The 19,243-nt window shown below is 44.2% G+C and overlaps 1 protein-coding gene across 5 annotated transcripts in view; it reads right to left on the bottom strand.

The window, feature by feature from the left end:
* The window catches only part of VPS13D (vacuolar protein sorting 13 homolog D), a 253,616-nt gene that overhangs the window by 214,346 nt on the left and 20,027 nt on the right, over positions 1 to 19,243 (bottom strand). For 4 of the 5 annotated variants that reach the window (XR_007190630.2, XR_007190631.2, XR_007190632.2 and 1 more), the window contains exons 10-21: positions 18,800 to 18,968; positions 18,539 to 18,640; positions 18,173 to 18,374; positions 16,796 to 16,975; positions 15,573 to 15,703; positions 14,664 to 14,739; positions 14,071 to 14,241; positions 12,943 to 13,073; positions 11,569 to 11,701; positions 7,121 to 9,331; positions 5,834 to 5,985; positions 2,144 to 3,175 (exon numbers count right to left, since the gene is read on the bottom strand). Coding sequence is in view for 1 of the 5 variants with exons in the window: in XM_026519809.4 (XP_026375594.1) it covers positions 2,144 to 3,175; positions 5,834 to 5,985; positions 7,121 to 9,331; positions 11,569 to 11,701; positions 12,943 to 13,073; positions 14,071 to 14,241; positions 14,664 to 14,739; positions 15,573 to 15,703; positions 16,796 to 16,975; positions 18,173 to 18,374; positions 18,539 to 18,640; positions 18,800 to 18,968 (4,690 nt within the window). In the remaining 4 variants the exon portion in view is untranslated. Of the gene's footprint in view, positions 1 to 2,143; positions 3,176 to 5,833; positions 5,986 to 7,120; positions 9,332 to 11,568; positions 11,702 to 12,942; positions 13,074 to 14,070; positions 14,242 to 14,663; positions 14,740 to 15,572; positions 15,704 to 16,795; positions 16,976 to 18,172; positions 18,375 to 18,538; positions 18,641 to 18,799; positions 18,969 to 19,243 lie in introns of those variants that run through there. The other variant, XR_008956806.1, reaches the window with a different exon arrangement.

Below are 19,243 nucleotides of genomic sequence, written 5' to 3'. Positions count from 1 at the left end.
CCAGATGCTACATATCCTCCCGCATGATGCAACAGGAAGCACCCAGCGTGACCTACTAAGTGTTCACAAAGAGTTGAACCTGCATCTGAGGAGCTAACTTCATTCCTAAAATGAGAAGATCAAAGAAGTCAAGTGTCACCAAATGGAAACCAAAAGACAAATCCAGACTGTGGGACACTCTACAGGACACTACCCCGGTTTCTACAAGCCAATGCCATGGGGGGGGGGGGGTAAAGACTGATCTTCTTTAATTAACAGAGATTTAGGAGATAGGACAACAAATGTAACATGTGAACCTTATCTGAACTCCCATTCAAAAGCATCACATGTCATTTTTTTTTAATTCTCCCCCTTTTGTAGACGAAGCAACGTATTCCAATGAACTGCAGAGCTCACAGGGAAGACATGAAGTTTCTTAACCATTCATTTCTCTGTAATTCACTAGTAAAAGGGCTACTCCGAGATAATCAGAAAGATCTGATCATGGACTAGTGAGTGTTACAGAATACCAAGAAATTCTCATTAATTTAGTTAGCTGTGGTTACGTAAGAACATGTCCACGTTTTTTAGAAATGAATACCAAAGCATGAAGAGGTAAAATGATAGATCTGGAATTTGCTTTAAAATACTTCAGTAAAAAGAAAAAAACGAATAACGTAAATGTGATGAATCTCAAAGGAATAAAGTCAAGGGAAGTTCATTCAACTATTCGTGTGATGTCTGAAAATGTTCACAATAAAAATGTTTTCAAAAATTCTAAAACAACCCATTGCCAAGGGCCACTATCCAGCACTGTTCTCTTGTGAAGCCAGCTCCCTCTATCTGTGCAAAGCCCCCTGGAGCACTTCCACACCCAACACCGAAGGGTTCCTGAGGCCGTGCATTACGGGCACCAGAAGACGAAAGTCACGGCTGCAAACACGTCAAGTGCAAAACAAGGACGGAAGCCTCTCCAGCTGCCATTCCTCGGGCTAAGCAAGGTGCCGGAGGCCTCAGTGCTGCGATGGCACTGGTCCACAGACACCGAGCAGGAGATGTGATACTGGTTCAGGCCCAACTCTGTCCCAAAAGCTCTTCCATTTCTAGAGGAATGCAGCCTCCCACCAGCTAAGGTAAGAAGAAGACAGCGACTGGATTAAACATGATTCTCCTCCCTGACCGCTCCCCAGCAGCCAGCGCCAGTCCGCATTTGCTACGACAAGTAGATGAAGACCTTCACCCTCCAGGCACAGATGGCATCAGCCACTGCAGGGGCCCCGGGCTCTGGATGGTGCTAGCTCCGAAGACGTGACCCCAAATGGTCGATCGAATTTACCTGCTTACACATCTTCCCGTGCTAGCACACAGAGCAGCATAACCTTAAACTCAAACACCATCTTTTGTATGTGTTTTTAAACATCTACAATAGGAGTACCAAGGACAAGTTATAAGTCTAGTAATCCACATAATAGCAAAACTACACAAGTTATCGTTCGCTGAATGCTCACTTCATGCCATGCACTGTGCAAAGGGCCCCGCTGATGTAGTTATCTCCCCGAATCCTTGCAACATCCCAATGATGGAGGCACCACTCAACACCCCCAGTTCATTGATGAGAAAATCGGGGGAGAAAGAAGTTAAAAACTGTGCCCAAGGCCACACAGCCAGAGGTTACAGCAAAAGAGCCAGGATTCAAACCCTGGCGGTCTGACATAAGACTTCATTCTCAGTGGTTGTCCTGTTGCCTCAGTGAAAGCCAACAACGTTGTGAGCAAGCAGGGACGGAGGACCAAGGCCACATTCCAGGGTGGCTACTATGCACCAGACACTCGGCTAGGTGCTTTACACACATTATCTCACTTAGTTATCTTAACTAGTCGGATGACGAAAGACCAGCAACCTGAGGCTCCAACAAAATGAGGCATCCCACCAAACTGCACAACCCAAAGGAAAGACAGAACGCTACTTACACCATTTATTTTCCCTGCCTCCAGAGGGGATTTACGCTAAACCTTTTCTAAAATATTAACAGACATCCGGAAGACCAAATATAGCTCCCCTGTCGATAAGATCTATTTCCTAGGGTAAATGAACAATGAGTGCATTTAAACAAACAAAGCAAAATTCATTCTTAGAACTTCAAGGAGCCAAAAGGGAGTGATACCTTGAGATCCAGCTTGGTGTTAACTGGATCCTGAAGTTCAGACTCCAGGAGAGCACTCGATTCTGACTTCACATTTTGGAGAATGTCCTCAGGCAGTACCTTCATTGCGTGGTTGTCTGCAGTGGAGCCGATTCCAAAAAAATCTAGTATCACGACCCAGGTTTGCAGTGTGATCAGCACATCCAAGCAGTTAAAATCAACATCAATGTTCCGGTTAACTCGATTATAACTGGAAGAGAATTCTGGATGTTTCTTATCCACCAAGAATACATTGATATGTACCAAGGAATCATCAAATTTACTCTTTCCAGTAAGTATTTTGGGCTCATCCACGGTTGGAGAAGGGGGTGGGGTCAAGGGACAGTCCTTGTCTTGGACTTCCTTTTGCTTCTTCCGGGATGCCGAGGTGGGTCTCTGATAGAGCTGGAAGACGTTAGGAGCTTCTTCCATGTGGGAAGGGAGAGACCGAGGCATGTCAGGATACTCCACATTGGATACTGAAGGACAAGACTGAGAAAGATACTCTTTTTGTGCTAAACTAGATGGCTTAGGCGCTCCCCGAGACACCATTAGGTTCTTATATTTGGAATCTGGATTCTTCTCTAGTAAGTCTTCCATCAGCAGAGAGCGCAGGGCAATCTGAATAGATAAAGTCTGAGGATGGTCCTTACTGAATTCCACCTCAAAATCCTGAAACTTTAAGCTCACAAGACCCTGGGCCCCCAAAGTCAGATCTCCACTCAGCTGGACTTGAAGCTCTGATATACAAAAGTTGGCTTGAATCTGGGTAAAAGATTTGACTTCCTTCAGAGACAAGGACTTTTGAGAAGAGTTAGAAAGGCTGGAGTGGCTGAACAATCCATTCTCCTTCCTTTCAATGGAAGGTTCTCCACAGGTACTGAGGGAAGGCAGAGGAGAATTAGGGCAGGGTGAGGAGGTAGCACTGACTGGAAACTTATTCAGATCTTCACTATACACGAGATTGTCCAGCGTTTGTAAAACCTGCTCATATACATGCTTTGCTAACACCACCTGTAGTTAAAAAGAAGAATTCAGTTATTCCACTACTATTATTAATTGCACTCAGATGCACTGCCCACAAATTTCCAGAGTTGATGTTTATGGGTTTTCCCAAGATGTTATACATCAGTTGACAGCAGGGACTACCCCTTCTGTTTCTCTTCTGTCCTTAATCTCCCACTGACCCATGTCTACTGATGAGGCCCTCCCCCTACCTCCCTCGCAAAATAATCTTTACACAATCAATGTTCAGTAAGTACTATTGACTGTAGGCCTGAATCAGTAAAATCACCCTTTCTAACCCCACAAAAACAACTGCAAAAATTGATGGGAATACTGCCAAAAGTCCAGTGTGGTGATACCATAGGACTGAGAAACAAGACTCATGGTTCTACAACTCGCCGATCATCACCAGTTGGCGTAATAGCCTTGGTGCAGTTCAGCTAAACAAACAGAAAGTGTTTTATAATGATAATGACAAGCCATGATCCCTTCTGTTTCCTCTCCCCTTGCTTTGTTTTAATTATAACTTATTAAAAATATTTTCACAGACGTTTTTTATATACTTGTAGGCAATTTTTTAACAGAGTAATTCCAAACAGATATAGAAATGACAGAACTGGAAAGTGGTTGTTTTACAGCCCCTAACGAACTAATGTATCCCATCAGAGCTCTTCTGTGGAATAAGCCCTTACGTGAAGGACTGCCAGGGAATTTTACAATGGACAGATCAGGTTCTCATCATCAATTTCAGCATCACTGACACAGAGACAACCAAGCATTATGTGCCTCCCGATATAATGCAATATGACGTACACAGCACCACTGCTCAAGTGTTCTGGCCAAGAAAAAGAGAACCTGCATCCAGTGAAACCTGTAGAGTTAAGGTACAGTTCACAGGAAATGTGGGAGAACGAGCTGAGTGACGCCATACACAAACAGCCAAATCCAGAACGTGGGACAATCTACAGGGCAACTGACCTACTTCTTACAACACAGTAATAGGGTGGGGAAAAACGACAGGGAAACTAAACCACGACACACATGATGCATGACGCAAATGCAATGTACAGGGTCTCATTAAGATCCTGATTCAAACCAACCAGAAGTGAAAAGACATATTTTTCTAAAAAATCAAACTTGTCTCCGAAATCTAAAAATGGATTCAAATTTATTACGGTACCAAGGAATCCTCATTTGGACATGATAATACCATTGTAGTTATGTAAGGAAATGCACGCAGACTGTAGAGATACATTCAAAATATACAGCAGTAAAAATGGTATGACTCTGGGATTTGCTTAAAATAGTTCACCAAAAGGGCTACCTAAGTGGCTCAGCTGGTTGAGCATCTGACTGTTGATTTCGGTTCAGGTCATGATCTCAGGGTTGTGAGATCAAGCCCCGCATCAGGCTCTGCACTGGGCACAGAGCCTGCTTGAGATTCTCTCTCCTTCTCCCTCTTCTTCTTCCCCTTCTCGCCCCCCCAAAAAGAAAGAAAAGAGAGAGAGAGAGAAATGAGACAAAAGTGGCAAAATACTGATAACTGCTAAATCTGAGCGACGGGTAGATGAAGTTCATTAAATTTTTCCACGGTTTTGTATGTTTTAAATTTTTAATAAAATATTTTAAAATTATTAAATTAATTGTTAAATAATAATTTAAAGAATTATTTACCATAATTTTTAGAAGATTTTCATCAAAACCACAGTAAGTGAACGGTAACCATAAGAACAGGAAGTCAACATATTCTAACAGAACGCATGTTATGTGCCATTATTAAGGTGAAAAGTCACCCTAGCAGCCACTACTGGTAATGCAAAAGTTTGGCCAAGACGGGAGAGGTTTGGGGAAAGTTCCCTCCCCCAGGGACCCATATCCAGGAACCACTGATGTCAAAAGGTACACATGTTCTGTGAGCAGCACTACTGAAGAACTCCAGGGCGGCTGCCAGACACAGCCTAGGGACCGATTACTGCCCAAGGCGAGGGTCCACCGCCCTAAGACTGTTTTACAATGATATAATGATATGCTCTTTGCGCTCGTCCCTGTGAAAGCAGGAAGAATTACACCTTTGAAGGAAAAAGGGTGACAGCTGTATACACATATACTCCCCACACACAGAGGCATACTTACTACACTCAAGCACACACGCGCACGCGCGCACACACACACACACGAAATCCCTATACTGGCCCATTTCACTTCAAAGAGGGCAAGACTAGTTCTCCGTTGAGAGGGTCTGTCAACAGCTCAAATGATCAGGTTGTTTTACAGGCTGAGCCAAGTACGTCAGAAGAGTGACAAGAACTATATCCTCCTGGGAAAGACAGGCTCTGACTTTTTAAGCAATAATTCTGCCTGTTTTTAAATGGCAACGGAACTCAAGATCTGCCTCCCCCCTCTGTAGAACTCACTGTCCCTCCACATGAAGAGGGCCAACAGACTGATTACCCAGCAATGAAAGGACATGATGAAAAGGCTCCACATTCACGGAACAAGTTATCAACAGTAATAGGCAGTCACAATGTCTCTTTGAATTTACACATTTTCCTTCTAATATTTTATATACACAAATATATAACAAGATATGAACATATTAATATGATATAAATATAAAGTAAATACAGGACTTCAACGGCCCAGACATGAAAATCAACAGGTGTTTACCTGAACTGGGTTGACAAATTTCCCTTCGATCTTCATGATGCTAGAAGTTCCCAGGTCATCTGGACTAAGGGAGAAAGTCAGTTCAGATTCTCTCTCTATAGGGATCTTCTCCAGTTTAAACTGAATGGTGGTGTTGTTCAAGATGTGAAAAGCTGGCATGACAGAGAGAAAATGACAGGTTGGAAATACTAATATTTACTGCATTGTTGCTGAAGTGCAGGGTATAGAAAATAGAGCCCGTGAGTTACCCTTAGACCCAAAGGGCAGAACAGCCTGGCACCTGGGGTCTCTGATTAAGGGCAAACTCATAGCAAGACCAATACCAAAACTCAGAGCAAACAGAGGTACAACATAAATTTATACACAAAAAGAAACAATATTTTCATGACATACTCCATTTGGTGGCTTCAAAAAAAATGTGGTGAACATTAATCCAGGCCAGGTCTCTAAGCTTCTCTTAGCCTCCCAAGTCAGCACTTGCCAGACCCATCCCTGCTCATCCCTACCCAGCTTTCAATTACAGGTTGATCCCTCTTACTGGGCCTACATCAAAATCAAGAACAATCATCAGGTTCTAAGTGAACACCTTTCATCCCAAGCAGAGAAAGCAATCTTTAGGCAAGGATGTAAGTGAACTGGTGAGTTAACATCTGAGAACCACAGATGGAGAAACTCTCTATGGCATGCATTTCTTTACCAATAAGGAAAGCCAGGCTTCAGGGCCCACCTGATGTCTGTGGATACCAAGACTACTAGATTGAACTGTTCGGTTTTAGCAGATCAGATCGAGAACACAAATAGAGACATTTTATTCCTAGGACCGTGGACCAACCCATCACAGATGATGGTAGAATAGTGAAAGGAAAATATAATATCCACGGACTAAATTCCATATTCCACTTTTGTAACTTGGACTACAATATTTAACTAGAAAAGATCTATGGCTTAGAACTGAAAAAATCAGATGTATTTGACCAAATTAAAGAATACTCTAATAGACTCCACCCTTTGAAGCATCCCTGTAAATGGGCATTCATCCAATGTTAAAGTGGCCGGGACCACTTAAAAAAAAAAAATTGTTTAGCCAAATATAGTATCCAATGGGAAATACTGAAAACATACCAACCTGATATGAAGCATTCTATTAAAATTCTATTTTGATTTCTTAAATATTCACTGGGGATAATTCTAAAAGAAAAGGTTTTTGTTGTTGTTTTAAGCAAAGTACCACATATGCTGGGTTTGGAATCTTTCGACAAAATGAGACAAAAGATTTACACTCCTCACCTTGACCTCTATGCAAAGATTCAAAGAAATCATGTCGGGTGAAATGAGCTTCCTCCTGACTGTTGGCACTGGCAGACCCAGGAGAACAAAACGCCCGGCTTACTTCGGACCCAGGACCCTCTCTGCCTGCCAACTGGGTGCAATTCAAAGAATATAATTTAATGTCTTTAATTTCTACCCGCAGACGGTCACTTCTGGATTCATCATCTCCTGACACAAAATTCTGGATGAATATTTGTCCCAAGTGTCCCACCAACAACTCAGGACTCCCGGGCTTCCGAGGGATAGACACAACAGGGGATTCAATGTTTATGTTCAAGATTAGCTTTACGGTGTCAGAATGAGACCCAGCGAGGCCAAACCCATACATTTCATTTTCTTCTAAGATAAAGGATTCCCGTGTCTTCCTTGGCGTTTCAAAGAGCGACACCATCTCACTGTACTCAGCCGTCTTGGTAGCTAGTACCGTAGTGACTTTGGTGGCTGCGCTTTTCAGCATACTTCGAAAATTTTCTTCCAGCTCATCCATGGACAACGTCAGCTCCTTCAAAAATTTAGCAGAGTGGTTGTAATGCAAGGAAGCCATCTTGAGGTTGAGAAAACACTCCTGTTTAGATTTCTCAACAAACGTAAAACTCAAAGCTTCGCTGAGGGCCGCATCTTCCATTCTAACAAATACAGATTCAAAGTAGCCAATGTCGCTGACGATATTTTCATAGCCTATGGAGTTCCCAATGCTGACAACATACTGGTTCTTCACGTTGTCTTGTGTCAAGTCCATAAGCTGCAAACAGCCGAGAGAACCGTTCATGTCAAACGCGCCGCCCATTGAGACGTTAACTTTGGTGCCGCCAATACTTGCAGTTGCGATCTTTCTGCCATATTTCTCGCCATTTGCCATCCCCACTGTCCGAAGGAGCAGTAAGTTAAGCCTGTGGATTTCCACGGCAACCTCGGTGTTCTGTTCATAGGTAGCTTGGTAAGTTCCTTCTTCCCTAAAGCTTCTTTCAAAATCAGTCATTAAAGGCTGAGGACTCAAATCATCTTTTTCCTTGGGAAAAGATTTTTGAAGAAAACCAATCAGCTCCACAATTGTCTCCGGATTTAGGATAATATCCAGATTATTCACCTGTAATGAAATCACCTGAAGAGTGCTGTCCAAATTCATCGACGGGCACTCTGAACTCACAAACTGATATTCCAATTTGATGAGGGACTCCTGTTCTTTGGTGAGAATTTTGTCCAGTGGAACACCCGTAGCCGATGGGTCATTCAGTGTGGCAGCGTTAGTGAGGTGGGCCACGTTGGATCCAGAGACAGGAGACTGGGCCCTGCTATCCCGGAGACTTCCTGTGGGGATATCAAAGCTCAAGTTTTTATGCGAAGCCATCAATAGGTCAAAATCAGCACCGTAAGTCTGCATCGTGTCCACCAGGAGCAATCCGTGAACGGTCAGGGAGACCTCAACATCGTAAGGCCTCTTCACAAAGTGAGCATTGGTCCCAAACACCTTGAGCACGGAAATGTAGCGGCCGCTGCTCTCCACACCAAGCTGCATGCAGTTCACCTTAAATTCGGCCAGGAGGAGCTGTGACTCCACCAGAACCTCCCGGGTACGCTGCTCCAACGTCACAAAGCTCTGGGTTAAATTCATCACTGAGTCTTGCAAACTTCCCCGCTGCCCGCCTTGGGGAAAGATCCTCTCTTTAAAGTGAGTGTCCGAAGTCTTCATCTCCGGGGTGGTCAGGAGAGCAAAACAATTCTTTAGAGCAGATATCTTATCTTCATTGATGTGGATTTTCAAGTCTGGTAGGTTGCCTGAGAGCACAGCTCCAGGGTACTTGGGATCTGAAGTATAAATCAACCGCCGTTCTAACTGTAGGTGAACATTGAATTTCTCAACCACGTGGGTTGGTCCCACGTCAATATCCTGGACGTGCTTCCAGTTGTCCTTCACTCGTCCAACCATGATCTGGAGGTCCATAAATGACAGTGAGTACCTCTCATACATCTTCGTGCTCATTAAATGTGCCTGAAGCTGCTCCGCACTGAACTCGACCCCAGAAAATGGAGGTGTTTTCTCTCCGTGACCGCTGCTTGTCTCAGGAGGGGGGGTGTTAGGAGGCGTGGCAAGAGGCGTCTTATATTCATCGTCACTAAACTGGTTCTCTTCGGATGCTAGCCCATCACCACTTTTCCTCTTGGAGTCATCTGCAGACAAAAAAGGAAAAGATTCAAAGTATACGTCTGATCCTTCCTTACTCTTTCCTTTAATGTAATAATCAAGGAAAAAGAGAGAATCAACCAACCCCAATTTAAAAAAACACACAGATGGGGGCGCCTGGGTGGCACAGCGGTTAAGCATCTGCCTTCGGCTCAGGGCGTGATCCCGGCGATCTGGGATCGAGCCCCACATCAGGCTCCTCTGCTAGGAGCCTGCTTCTTCCTCTCCCACTCCCCCTGCTTGTGTTCCCTCTCTCGCTGGCTGTCTCTATCTCTGTCGAATAAATAAATAAAATCTTTAAAAAAAATTAAAATAAAATAAAAATAAAAAAACACACAGATGAAAACTCTAAGCATGATATTCTGATTTTATCATTTACCCGATATAAACTTATCTATTAATTTGGAAATCGAAATACAAAAGAGAAAAGATGGAGGCCTGCTGACAGCGGAACACAGGTCAGGGAGCAGAAACCAATGACCCGCTTCCCCGCCCCTGCCACAAGCCGCTCTCACCAACCTTTCCTACAGCACTCTCCATAATCAGCTGTCTGTTCACCTTTCCCTGTATTTGTCTACGTGTTCGTTTTGTTCTCCCACAAGAACATTCCAAAGAAACCCAGGCCTCACCTGTCTTCCTCAACAATACCCTGAGTGCCCAGATCAGTGCTTGCAAGCAGTAACTGCTCAGTGTCCCATTCGAGCCTGAGTTCACAATTCAACCCTTCTCTTCTACAGACTTCCACAGTCCAGTCTTTTACTGCTCAGTGCTGAGTCAACTACAAAATCACACCACTGGGTTCTGTCACCCATGTCTCTGTTCCATGTTTATGGTTTACAAGTTCGAGTAGGTGCTTTCCGTGGTTGCGGGATCCTTTTCTTCAGATCTAATTCCCTTTTAACATTCCCCATAGCACCAAACTTTCCCACTCCGGTTCGAATGCTCTACCTCTTCATTTTGGGTGGCTCTTCTCAGTAAAGACGAGGTTGAGATAATTTGATCAGCTTCCTCAACCTTTCATCCCATGAATCCTCTTTCTTCCTGCCCATCTCAAGATAAACAATAAATATTTTTCGGATCTAGTGACAGTAGTGAAATAACCTTCCAGGAGTCTCTTTTTATGTATCTGTCCCTAATATCCCTAAATAAATTAAACCTCTATTTCTGAAATGAAGTTCTGAGAAATAGTGTTTCTTAAAATCCAAAATGTTGCATAAGAAATACAAATAAAAACCACAATGAGATACTATTTCACACTCATTAAAAAAAAAAAATGGCTATAATCCAAAAAACAGATAACAAGCCTTGGCAAGGATGTAGAGAAATTGAAACCCTCATGCATTGCTGGTAAGAGAGTAAAATGGTGCCACCCTTTTGGAAAACAATCTGGCAGTTCCTCAAAATGTTAAACACCAAGTCACCATATGACCCAGCAATTCCACACTGAAGAGACTGAAAATGTATCTATACAAAAGCCTGTACACGAATGTTCATGGCACCACTGTTTGTAGTAACCAAAAGGCAGAAACAACTCAAATGTCCACCAACTGATGAATGCATAAGCAAACTGTGGTGTACTCACACAAAGCAGTACTATCCAACCATAAGTAGGAATGAAGCATAGCAAGCTACAACATAGATAAACCTCGAAACATTACACGAAGCGAAAAAAGTCAGACATAAAAAATCACATATTGCACGACTGTATTCATATGAAACGTTCAGAGTAGTCAAATCCACAGACATAGGAAGATTAATGGCTGGCAGGGCGTAGGAGAAGGGGTAATGGAGAGTGACAGCTGAAGGGTCTGGAATGTCTTCATAGGATGATGAAAATGTTCTGGGATTAGATAACATGCACAATTCTGTCAATATCCCAATAACTACTGAACTGCCCATCTTAAAACGTATCCCAATACAGCTATCATAAAAGAAGTGTAACAAGTGAACTCTGGGATTAAAATGTCATAAAAAGCCCTTTTTTTTGAGAGAGAGAGAGACTGAGAAAGAATCTCAAGCAGCTCCACACTCTGCATGGAGCCCGACTGGGGGCTCGATCTCACAGTCCTGAGATCATGAGCTGAGCTGAAATCAAGAGTCAGACGCTTAACCGACTGAGCCACCCAGGAGCCCCTAAAGAGCCTTTTTCAAGCTTCCCTGGGTTAAGCATAGACAGATCGGCCTCTGCAAAGTAGGTCTTCAGCACTTCGCATTCACACCGTACCTTGGGTATTTGTCAACAGCATTCTCCCGAGATCCACGACAACCAACACGGGATTCTTGAATTTGAAGTCGTCGGGGAAGATCACCTGAGGGGCAGAAATATCCAGTCGTACGGTCCACCTTTTACTCTCCTCCTGCAGAAGTAAAATAAACCATAAATAACATAACCACAGCTACAAAAACTAAACAGCTTTCCCAGCTGGGCTCAAGCCTTTCTGAAAGCCGCACCCAGGGGCTGGGGGTAACTCCAAGGTCCATGTATTAGAGCAAAAAGTTTGAAACAGAAGTAGAATCAAATGCTTAAGGATTTGAGACATTACCACAGGTAAATATTTAAAGTGGGAGGGAAAAAAATGAGCAAATTCCTGGACTGAGGTTGTCTGCTCTTTGTGATGATCCGTGGCTTAAGAGAGATCCGGCTTCTACGTGTAGAGGACTTACTATCTCACAGTATTGCAGAAATTATGGAATTCCAATAAACATGGAAACTCAAATATTTTTACTTCTTCACAGACACTGGCAACCATGAACTTTCACGTCAAAATATCTTAGTGGGAAACATAAGCTTTGACATTTGAAACGTAAAAAACACACCAGGCCATAAGTGTGTTCACTATTCTTCCCTGCAACTAAAATTAGCCTCAAATATATGGATGTAGTAAAAAGCTAATTTACGTAAATGGTTATCAAAAAGAAACCTCTCCAAGACAACAAGAGGATACTAATGGCTGCATTTATGATGAAACACACACATGAGAAACAAAAAACAGGACTAATTCTTCATCCCGTACCACAGTCGATACCGTTTCACTGGGAACACGGCTGCCGTCCCTGACGCTCACGGGGGCTCTGCTCTCTGAAGGGGGCCAGGCTCGCCCTCTCCACCTGCCGCACCTGAGCAGTGCACCTCCGTGCCACCGTGCTGGAAACAGAGTTCTGCCGGACTGCTAAGGTGTCTCTCGGCTCCCCTCCTCCTCGGCATCCTCGTGTCAGCTGATCACTTGGCATCACAAAGTGACTATCACACCCTGGAACCAACACTGGGGCACCATTCCAGGTGTTCTTCTTCTGATAATTCTAAGTGAGGGGGGTGCTCTTAAGTGAAACATTTGTAAATTATCGGGTCTAGAAAATGGAACGAGAACAAGTCTTAGGAGTGTCCCAGGATGGACACAGGGAGGAAACATGGTCTAGTCCCAGCCATTCATTTTTATTTCGGACACTCTGGCTGTAAAAGCCATGAGACTTCAGTTGTTGCTAACTAAGAAGGATTTCATATTTTCGGTGAACTTCATGGCTGTAGTTGAAACAAGCGTGCTTAACTGGAGGAGGTGAAGGGCCTGACGGAGGGAACGGCCGCCCCTTCCCCACTTACGATGAAATCACCCACTAGCAAACGATCAAGCGTTTGTCGGATTTCAGCCTTGGTCTGCATCTTTAGTTTGTTATACTGTCTTCGGGCGGCTTCGGCCACTCTCAGCTCAAGCTCAGACTGATAACCAAAACCTGCAGGACGAGAGACACATGGCAGAGTGAGAATTTTCAAGCGGCTGGGTGGAAAAGACCACTGCAACATCTGTTCTCACCACGAGTTTCCACCGAAGCTAAAGAACCCTCCGCACGACAACAGTTCCTGCTCGCGCCTGCACTAGCACTGCGTACGGTAACCGGAGTGAGGCAACGGTGGCGGCCCAGCCATGCGGGGGGGAAAGGCGCCTAAGGTACTAGAATTTTCTCGAACCATTTTCTGAACGATCTCAGGCTACTCTAAATCTTGAAAGGATACCACTACGTTAAAAGAGAAAGTGGAATTCGGAAGGAAACGCCTTCTGTATTCTATCAGTGACAGAGCAATAAAGACACAGCATTTATGGCTGTCACTGACATGAAGACTCAAAAACTGGACCAAAAACTAAAACAGCTCCATCGTTATAAGGAGGGAGAGAGGGGATACGTGCAGGAAAGGACTATTGTTTTATCAACTTCCCAGTCAACGAAGGTGCTTTCTCTGCTCCTACTATCTCAAGTCTCTTCTGGGAAAGAAGGGAGGCACGAATAAAGCCATGGGGATGTAGAACAGCACGAGGATGAGCTCTGCAGTGTGTCACGCTGCACCAAACAAGCGAAACAGACCACTGACCCCGCCATCTAGAGGGAAGTTCTTGAACGTTTCTCCTAAATTCACGGGCCTAAAATATCCTGGGTAGCCAAGGAAACCACCATCCTAATAGAATGGAAGGAATTTTTAAAAGTATGCTAAATGGAAGCAAAGACAAAGAAAATATTTAAGGATACTGATCCCTTTTGGAAGAGTAACTTTCCAAGGACATCTACTTTGTTTCCCTAACTAAGGACAACCCTATCCTTGTGCTCTCCAGGCCTTTATGATTCTAGCCACTAGCAGGTCAGTTCAATGTATAATAACCCTTGTCCAAAGCACTAAAAATGACAAGAAAGATGTCTATAGAAAGTAACATTAGATCAAACAAACAAAAAAGTTAACCTGAGGTATGAACCTTTCCCTTGTAGAAAAAGTCTGCTACTTTTTTAATAGCCTGGGGATTATATATGATGTTCAAGGGCCTCGTGCTGACATTCAGCCGCCTCTCAAAATGGCTGTGCACTGGATTTCTCTCATACAGCATCTCAAAAACCGGGTCATCTGGGTCTGCAGCTAAAGGGAAGAACAAGAGAAAGAAAATGGAACACAGCAAAAACAAGCACCTTATTCTTGATAACCTGTAAGGAATTCTGGAAAAAAGACATTTCCTAAATTATTTTCCAATTAGTTCTCATTTATGAAAATCTTATAAAATAGAAGCCCTAATGAGGACTGCCTCTAATTTTCAACAGGAATCTTCAAGACTGGGTTGTTGTATTCACTCCCATCATGGAAACCCAGGCCTCGGCAGCCCTACGGGCTGACACCGGCCACACATGGGTTAACAGAGAACACGGTCTCCAAGACAAACACAGATTCACACAACAGACCGCTGGGACGAAACAGGACACACTCTCTCTTACAACTGACCAGGACTACTGATCTGTAAGCATCTTATTTCTAAAGATTAGTTTTAAGAACATACGACAAATTACCAGGGTTATGATCACTTCTGTCTGCAGATGTTGTCTGGAGACCAAAAGACTGTGAGACTCTGCCAACTTCTTTTTGCTATTAAAACACACACAAAATGCATAAGTGTCAGGTGACAGGGGACAATTTGCCGTGCACACACTTCCTCAAGTTCTGTCCTTTGACATCACTCTCGCTTAGCACAACCAAATCAAAACTCATCTGACATCAGATTAGAGGACTTGCAGACGGATCTCTCTCATTTGTGCCTTTTTCCGAGCCAATATGGACGGCATGCTACTCTGCAGTCAGCGCGTTTAATGAATGATTCCTAAATGAGCAGGAAGTATGTACGGCTTTTTAGACTCTCACGCTGCACTCCCCGCCTCTCCGCAATCCACCCCCTAAAAAAATCACAGAGCAAGTGGCTAAATGCTCAACTATTCTGATTGTTTCTCTGCCAACTTAATAAGATCAAACATCTAATTAATAAGGTATATTGACTATAAAAGATTACATATATAGATAACTTAAAGTGGTTCTTGGAACTCTGGAAAAGATGAGACTTTCTATCAGTGACTTAGGGTCAGAATGCATGAAAATGAATTCCAGACAGAGGAGATGCGAACATTGACCCTGAAATGCAGAAAATAGTGATGCTTTTGGCATTTTCTTCCAAAACAGAGCCAACCGCTCCACGGCAGCTACGACAAAGGAGAGGAAGAAGGCCCTACTATAAATCCCTCCAATATTCACTCTCTGACAAACAAAAAAAAAACCTTACTGAATTCCAGTTTGTTTTTAATCAGCCCATCTGTCTCAAGATGACCAAATGTCAGAATGAACTGAGTTAATATTACCTACTGCTCACCTAAGACAGATCACAGTTCACCCCACCTGGGACAGAGCAGCCATCCCACCGCTGTACGTACTGAATTCCGGAACACCAGAAGGGGAAACATGGTGCCTTCTGTGGCCAGGTCTCGAAGAAACAGTCCACCCAACCGGACTGAGAGCAAGGAGGAATTTCTTCGAGGAAGAGATTCTGCTAGAAGCTTCACATCTACAAAACATCAATGTAAGAGTTGACACTACGCCATGATAAGCCGAAGTATTTTAAACGTATGAGATATAATATTCTATAGAGGATGATTAAATACCATGAAGTCTTCTTCCTTGAAAGTAGAACTAAAAATCCTATCTATGTATCACTGTGTCTGTATAAATCTCTCTCTATAAATACACACGGAATATTAGAAGTTTCCTAGCAGAATGAATTCTAAACAGAGCATGTTACAACTGAGTTCAAGCAATCTGCTGGTTCACACTAAGTTTATGATATCTCAGCTCTCAAGATTATAAAGTCAAACAAACTAGCTTTTTTTTTTTTCGGTTGTTTACCTTTAAATCACTGAGCTAAGTGGCTATTTCATGGACCGAAATAAAAGCGTGTGTGAGATGTACGAGAACCAGCATCTGCATGGTTATTTATACACCTTTAATTCAAAGTCACAAACACACGTCAACCATGGTCAATCCTCATTATTGGTGGGTTCCATGCTTGTGAATTCACCTACTCACTAAAACTTACTTACAACCCGAAATCCGTCCTCGTGGTGCTTCTGAGGACATGTGCAGAGCAGAAAGATATCACCTAATGTGCACGCTCGCAGCCGAGGGTGAATCACACAGCATCACTCCGCCCTCCTGGTTCAGCGCAGCTCATGCCACACACCTGTGTCCCTCTCGTGGTCTATTTAGTGCCAAGTTTGCATTTTTGTGCTTTTTATTGATGATTTCACGGTTTAAAACGGGCCCCACGCACAGCGCTGCCGTGCCAGGCCGTCCAGCAGATCCGCTTCACTCAGGCATGAGGCACAGCGCCCCTGGCCAAGTTCAGTATCAACGAATCCACGATACCCACGAAATAAGCTGTCTTTTGCACACGGACACACGTAACACAGGGGCTGTACCGATCCTCTGGTGAATGTTATGATCAGAGGCTCGCAGGCACCTAACCCTGTAACTCACCACCCCCCCAGCAGCAGGGACCTAGCATTCAACCATCCCGCGCTCACAGCAACTTGCTAGAACACAACTACCACGAACAAGGCGCCAGGGGAGAAGCAGCCGCCGGCGGCTCTGCGGGCAGCACCTGAGAACTCGAGCTGCATGAAGGCGCTCTCCTCCGTCTGCGGGCCGCCCGGCTCCTGGTGCAGCAGCGTCACGGTGCCCCGCTGCAGCTGCACGTTCAGTCGGGCAAACACCAGGTCCCGCTTCATGTACGCACTCAGACAGGACGCATCGGCAGTGGGGTCGAAAAACTCCTCGGTGCCTGAGCATGAGGAAGGAAAGACGTGAGGGGAACACACGGGAGAATTCAAAAAGCACCACCAGGCACACGAATCACAGTGATGACATTATTTAACGGTTTACCCCCTTTTTTAGGGAAGAACTCCAAAGTCATGGGCGACTGCTTCATTCCTAATATAAAACAACCCCACTGTTTTATAAGAGATCTTATCAGGGGCACCTGGGCGGCTCAGTCGGTTGAGCGTCTGCCTTTGGCTCGAACGGTGATCCTGGGGTCCTGGGGTCGAGTCCCACCTACATCTCTCTACCTCTGCCTCTCTCTCTCCCATGAATAAATAAATTTTTTAAATCTTAAAAAAAAAAAAAAAAGAGGTCTTATCAGCTCATTCTCCAACGAGGGAGGATGTGAAGATTCAGGACAGAGTACAGAATAAGCCACACTGCCCAACACGGTGAGACACTCTGTACCTGCACCGTCGGGCTCGGGGCCACCAACCACAGGTGCCTCTGAGCTCCATGGCTAATGTGCTCGTGTAACTGAGAGAAAAAAAAGAATGTTTTTCTTTCAATTTTAATTAATCTGAATTTAAATAGCCATCTGAAAATGGGTAAACAAATCTAAGGTGTTACAAGTCAGGAAAAAGATTATAATGTGCAGGCTAGTGACTGCAAAAAATGCACAAAGCCCTCTGGGGTTCTGATAATGTTCAGTTTCTCTACCAGTGTGCGGGTAATACAGGGATATTCATTCTGGAAGTCACCGATCTATATAAGCATGGTGTGTGCACTTTATGTATGCTTGCTTCAATTACATATTTTTTAAAAATATAGATAGATAGATAGATAGATAGATAGATAGATAGATAGATAGATAGCCATCTGTGACTATGGCTACCATGCTGGACAGCGTGGGTCTAAAGAGTGGCTTTGGACTGATCTTCAAGCCTCAGAGTTTAAACCTTCTAAACTCCCTTAATTCTCTTAAAATCGTTGCCTCTCAGCTCTGAAACTGTGCAATGAGATTGCAAATGAAGTATCTCTCAAAAACATCCCCCATCTGAATCTATGAACGCGAGACAAACTGTGTTGCAAATGTCTACTTCTTTTATTTGAAAAATACCGCGGGCTGTTGCACAAATAACAGATGAGTTTTCATGAACCAAGCACCTCCCTTCAGGACCGCCAAGGGCAGGAAAGTGAAGGCCCGCTGCCACCTTACCTAGGATCTCCTCGGGAGTCCACTGCTCGTGCTGCTCGGCGGACAGCCCCTCGACTGGCCTCCCCTCAGGGGTCTGCTGCCCGTACCAGCCACCCCAGCCAGGAAACCAGGACTGAAGGTACTGAAGCATCCCACTGCCTCCACTGGTCTCTGGGTCCCCAGGAGAGTCTCCTGGAGAATCCAACTGAGGTTCTCGTAGGCTCTGCATCAACCAGAAATGAGCAAATGTGAGTCCCCAGAGACAGAACCACGCTGTGATGTGCCACTGAGTCTTCTCTGCCCCCCCACCCAAGAAGCATAGCACGTCGGGACTGAAGCACCATGCGTGCTGGGTCTGAGCGCATCTCCCCACAGAGGACTTCTTACCTCCGCCAGTTCTTCTTGTTTGTGAAATCGCTCATGAACCAGTTCACGCAAAATCTTCAATTCCTCAAAGCTCTGTTCCTCCTCAATCCGACGCATCTCCTCCTGTTTGGGTTAAAACAAAAACAAACCAAACAGGTCTTAGAGCTCCAGAGAAACTGGACACCTTCACAAACCCCTCCAAGTACTGGGAGGGAACCAATCTGCCTCCCCACATTCCCACTGGCAGCCAAGAAACGATGACGATAACAACAGTCCCCTCACCCTGTCATCTGCATGCAGCAAGCCTCCTTTCAGCTTGCTGAAGTATTTGTCGGTGTAAGACACAGCATCACGGGCCCGGTGTAATAAGAAGTCCCAGGTACAACGCTTCCTCTCCTCTCTGATCTCATTCAGGTTAGCATTCAGAGCAAAATACCACCATTCTCGGCAGCTGAGATGTTTCATAACAATGTTAATCACTTCTTACACAAAGAACATCAAGTAACAGATTCTCAACTCAGACATCAATAATAATATATTACTCGATTGGTTTGAATTACCCATATCAGTGCTGTGCACTGACAGATAATTAACTGGTGACTACAAGGTAAAGACTATGTTAAGATAATTAGCAAGGATTTGGATACTACAGATTTTAAATGGCATACTTCAGAAAAGACATGGAAATACACAGGATCTTTAAAATTTTTAAAATACTGGACCAGT

The sequence above is a fragment of the Ursus arctos genome, unplaced genomic scaffold (genome assembly GCF_023065955.2).
Source record: "Ursus arctos isolate Adak ecotype North America unplaced genomic scaffold, UrsArc2.0 scaffold_32, whole genome shotgun sequence".
In the NCBI taxonomy this organism is placed as follows: Eukaryota; Metazoa; Chordata; class Mammalia; order Carnivora; family Ursidae; genus Ursus; species Ursus arctos.
This window is presented reverse-complemented; position numbering and strand designations above follow the sequence as displayed.